Source organism: Myotis lucifugus, unplaced genomic scaffold (assembly GCF_000147115.1).
Source record: "Myotis lucifugus unplaced genomic scaffold, Myoluc2.0 scaffold_884, whole genome shotgun sequence".
Taxonomy (NCBI): Eukaryota; Metazoa; Chordata; class Mammalia; order Chiroptera; family Vespertilionidae; genus Myotis; species Myotis lucifugus.
The window spans coordinates 126,657-130,998 of NW_005871932.1; the positions used below are offsets into that span (position 1 = coordinate 126,657).

The 4,342-nt window shown below is 58.2% G+C and overlaps 1 protein-coding gene across 1 annotated transcript in view; it reads right to left on the bottom strand.

Annotated features, from left to right (window-relative positions):
- Positions 1–259: 259 nt before the first annotated feature.
- CUNH10orf90 (chromosome unknown C10orf90 homolog) overlaps positions 260–4,342 on the bottom strand; it is a 28,744-nt gene continuing 24,661 nt past the window's right edge. The window contains 2 exon segments of the mRNA XM_023747468.1: positions 260–1,118; positions 1,451–1,550. Of these exon segments, the coding sequence (XP_023603236.1) occupies positions 1,080–1,118; positions 1,451–1,550 (139 nt within the window). The 3' untranslated portion in view covers positions 260–1,079.

The following is a 4,342-nucleotide window of genomic DNA, read 5'->3' on the forward strand; positions in this document are numbered from 1 at the left end:
AGGTGCCACCTGCTCACTGCCCCCTGCACCCGAACTTCCTTCTCTTTCCTCGGGGAGATTTGGGTCTTCAGGATCCTGACCCTCACTCTGCAGTTTCCCGCTTCTCTGGGAACAGCCTGCTCCTTGGGCATCGGGAGGGCGGACCCTGACCTGGGCGCCAGGAGGCGGCCGAGGGGCACCTCTGAGGCTCCGGCCAGGCCCGGCGGCATTCCTCACTGAGCTGCTCCATTCAGAACACAAAAGACTAACAGAGAAATGCTTGAATTTTTGTAATAACTGCATTTATTTTATTTCCACTTTCGATAAAAACTAGTTAGTTCTTAACTCCCCAAACACACGTGGATAAATGACAAACATAAATGTTGGAAGAGCGGGGAGCCCGCCGCGTCCAGCCATCGGCTGTTCCAGGGGTGCGGCTGCGAGGACACGGAGGTCCCTGCGCTTCCTCCCGTGAGCTGCCCGGCAGCAGCCACGGACACAGGCTCTGGCTGAGGGGGAGGTGCGGGGTGGGGCGGGGGCGGAGAGGGCTGAGTCCCAGGTCATGGGAGCCGCTGGCTCCCGGCCCCCTGGCGCAGCCCCCACTTATCCGGAGCTGCCAGCGCCGCGTCCAGAGGCCCTGAGGCCCCACACGGTGACCCGGGCGTGGGCTGGCACAGCTGGCAGAATCTGGGGCTGGTTTGTAAAAAGTGATGCATTTGGAAATTTGATGAAAAAAATAGAACCCCTGGGATCTGAGCCCCCAGGAGTGAGCGAGGCCTTTCTGCCGGGTGGGAATGGGCACAGGAAGGGGGTGGGGGTCAGAAGCAAAAGGGAAAGCTCGGAAATACAAGGAGAAGGGGTCTGGCGGGGTAGTGACCGGAACGCCCCCTGGTCTGCGGAGCCCCGTCCTCAAGTGTCATTGGTCCTGCCTGTTTGGGCCAGCAGTTCGGGAAGCTGGGCTTTCCTTTATGCAAAAAATAAAAATAAAAAAATCATCCCAAGTAAAAATCAGTGTTTGCCGCCATGAAGATGGGCTGTTTAATGGTGTGTCCAGCGCTGGAGCCATTCAGGTCCGGGCAGGGGCCGGCAGGCAGCCTGGGTTAGACGGCGTTCCGCTGAAGGAGCTGGTCCAGTAATTGCTGCGGAAGCAGGAGACAGACGTCAGGTGCCGAGCACACCTAGGCCACACACATCACACCTGCTGGCGGCCAGAGCACACCTGGGCCACACACATCACACCTGCTGGCGGCCAGAGCACACCTGGGTGCCACACGCCTCACACCTGCTGGCGGCCACAGCACACCTGGGCCACACACATCACACCTGCTGGCGGCCACAGCACACCTGGGCCACACACAGCACACCTGCTGCAGCCACAGCACACCTGGGCCACACACCTCACACCTGCTGGCGGCCACAGCACACCTGGGCGCCACACACAGGTCGCACCTGCTGGCGGCTGGGCCGTTACCTTTTTGAAGACTTCCGCGCGGAGTCTGTTACTCTGTAAGATCACCCTTTTCTTCTGTTCTTCCTTTTTCTTTCTGACTTCCGGCAAGTTGTTGTAGATTCTGAAACAGATCCAGGAAACACTGTGAATGGTAGCAAGACCATGTGTGTCGGAGGGGCCTGCAGCCCGGCTGTCAGCAGGCGCCTCCATCTCACAGGGGAACTCTGCTCACGGGCTTCTCATGAAAACTCACACTTCCTTGTAAAACCAGGGGTTCCAAACCAACTGCCTAGCCACGCCGAGTGCCAACTTGCCCCCACATGCCACCATCCACTCGGCGTTTGCCGCCCTGTGACCCAGGAAAGCAGCAGCAATGGACGGAGGAGCAGGACTGGGTTGGAATCACATACACACACACACACACACACACACACACACACACACACACACACACGTGTGCATGCGTGTGTGTGTCTACCCCTCAGCGACTGTCTCCTACGTAACCTGCTTCCAAACACAGTGCAGGCGAGCGGAGGGTGCTCGTGTCGGGGAGTAAAATTAGGCGCTTCCAAGGGGCAGGCGGGCCCATGGGTGCCTCTTCCAGATGCTTCTTTCCTACCTCCCAACAGAAGAGTTTCCGCACGGACGCCAGACAGAATTCTCTAGAATCCACGGCACGCGTGCTGCCTGTGCCGGGCTTTTGCATGGCCACCCATGGCGCTTGGTGAAACGATGGGTGACGCTCAGCGGTTGAGCTTCTACCCAGGAACCAGGAGGTCACAGTTCAATTCCCAGTCAGGGCACAGGCCCGGGTTGTGGGCTTGGTCTCCAGTGTGGTGTGTGCAGGAGGCAGCCAATCGATGATTCTCTCTCATCACTGATGTTTCTCTCTCCCGCTCCCTTCCTCTCTGAAATCAATATAAAAAGAAAAAAAACCCCAGCTCTTTCTCGTGTTGGAAAGCCAGACACACTTTGCTGACCAGGTGCTGCCATGGGTAACACAGTCATCGCCAAGTGGAACAAGACTGATGCTGACAAAGCGAGCACCTGCCGCTATCGTGGTTCCCGGGCGCTCGGCTAATCGCGCGACGTGGACTGTCTCACACTCCTCACCAGTCGGGAGCGGCGTGGGGTCCCGCGGTTACGGGGTGAGGAACCCAGGCCCGGCCAGGTCAGGAGACTCGCGGACTGGCTCTCAGCCGGGACTCCCACCTCTGTCTGTTTGACCTGGCCCAGCACTGTCCCCCAGCCACGGAGCAGAGTGACCCGGGATACCGGCGCCTGGCACGGTGCCTGGCTCACTGTGGGCATCCGCACGGTCTGAATGGAGACAGGAGCCATCGTCACCTCCACAGGGACCCGTCCTCCGGACACTGAGCGTCTGAACCCCGAGGGGCGTTTCAGGGGACAGTCCCACTCACCCTGGGGCTTCTGATGCAGAATTTATTACATTTTATGTATTTAATTAATCTTCACCGGAGGGTATTTTTTTCCATTGATTTTTAGAGAGAGTGGAAGGGAGGGAGGGAGGGAGAGAAGGGGAGAGGGAGAGAGAGAGAGAGAGAGAGAGAGAGAGAGAGAGAGAGAGAGCACAAAACATTGATGTGAGAGAGCACATTGATTGGTTGTCTCCCGCACACCCTGACTGGGGCGGGGAATTGAACCTGTGACTCTTCGTGCAGCCGATGCGCTATCCCTAAGCCACACCTCCCAGGGCTGATGCCGTGTTTTCTTAAAAGACCTTCCTAAGTGAATTATGCTCATCCATGGAATAGACCACTTTGCAGAGTTAAAACCCGTGAGGGGAGTCATCCGTGTTCATATCTCCCGACATAGGCAGCCCGCACAGACACGTTATAAAGTGAAAACATAAAAGCAGGCTGCGGGAAGATGAACTACAGCGCGGTCCCACTTAGGGCTCAACGTTAGATCGCGGGGTCGGTACAGAGAGAGGATGGCAGAGGCACCGGGGAGGGTGCGCAGGGCTGGGAACTGGGCGTGTCTGGAGATGGACCCAGAGAGCTGATGGGAGGGGGCTAGCAGGTCACAAGGGAATTGAGCTTCAGCTCCATTATTTGAACTTTTAAAATGAAAATGTAGCGTAGCAATATAATTCATAACAAAGGATGCAAAAGAAAAGAGCGCCAGTGTGCCCCGGGGTGGGGTGCGGCCTCGGGGCCCGGCCAGAGCCCACCCAGGCAGCCCCCAGAGAGAGGGAACCGGTCCCGACTCCATGGAGACTGGCCTCTGGCCAGGGGAGCGGCCTTGGGGGCCATCCCCTCGCTCGTCTGTCCCGTCCCAGCGTCAGTTTCCACCTCAGCCTACGCCGGGGCTGTACACTCGGCCGGCGGACGCTGGCCTGACCGCGATGATTTCCGTTGGACGGCACCCTGAGAGCGGCCTTGGGTTTGGGGACCAAGAGGGAAGGATTTGGCGGAATTTCCCCCCTCAATTGAAAGGGAATGCTTTTGGCAGGAGGTCTACACAACTTCGCACTTCCAACCCAGCCAGCCGCGCAGCGCAGCGGCCCTTTAAAAACCTGCTAGGACGCCGCGGAGCGGAGCAGGCCGTTAATGGGACGGTCCCCCTTGGCCGCCCGCTCGCTGGCATCTTTATTTACAAAGAGGTCTCCTAGCTCTGGTCCAAGTTGGCTCATGTCACGGGGACAACATAATCACGGCCGAGGCCGGGGGAGCCGGGTCCGGCCTGCGCGGTGCTCTCTCTAAGTGCCCTCTCCATCTGGCTTAATTATTATAATTCTTCCCAGCGCGAGGTACTTCGTTATAAGTTAATGGCATTTTGCTTGCATGAGCTTGGCCAACATTGCCGAGCTATCACATTTCCATGAGGAGGCCAGAGCCGGGGAAGAAGTGGCCGCCTTTGTGTGCACCGGGTGGGGGAGAGCTGGTGGGC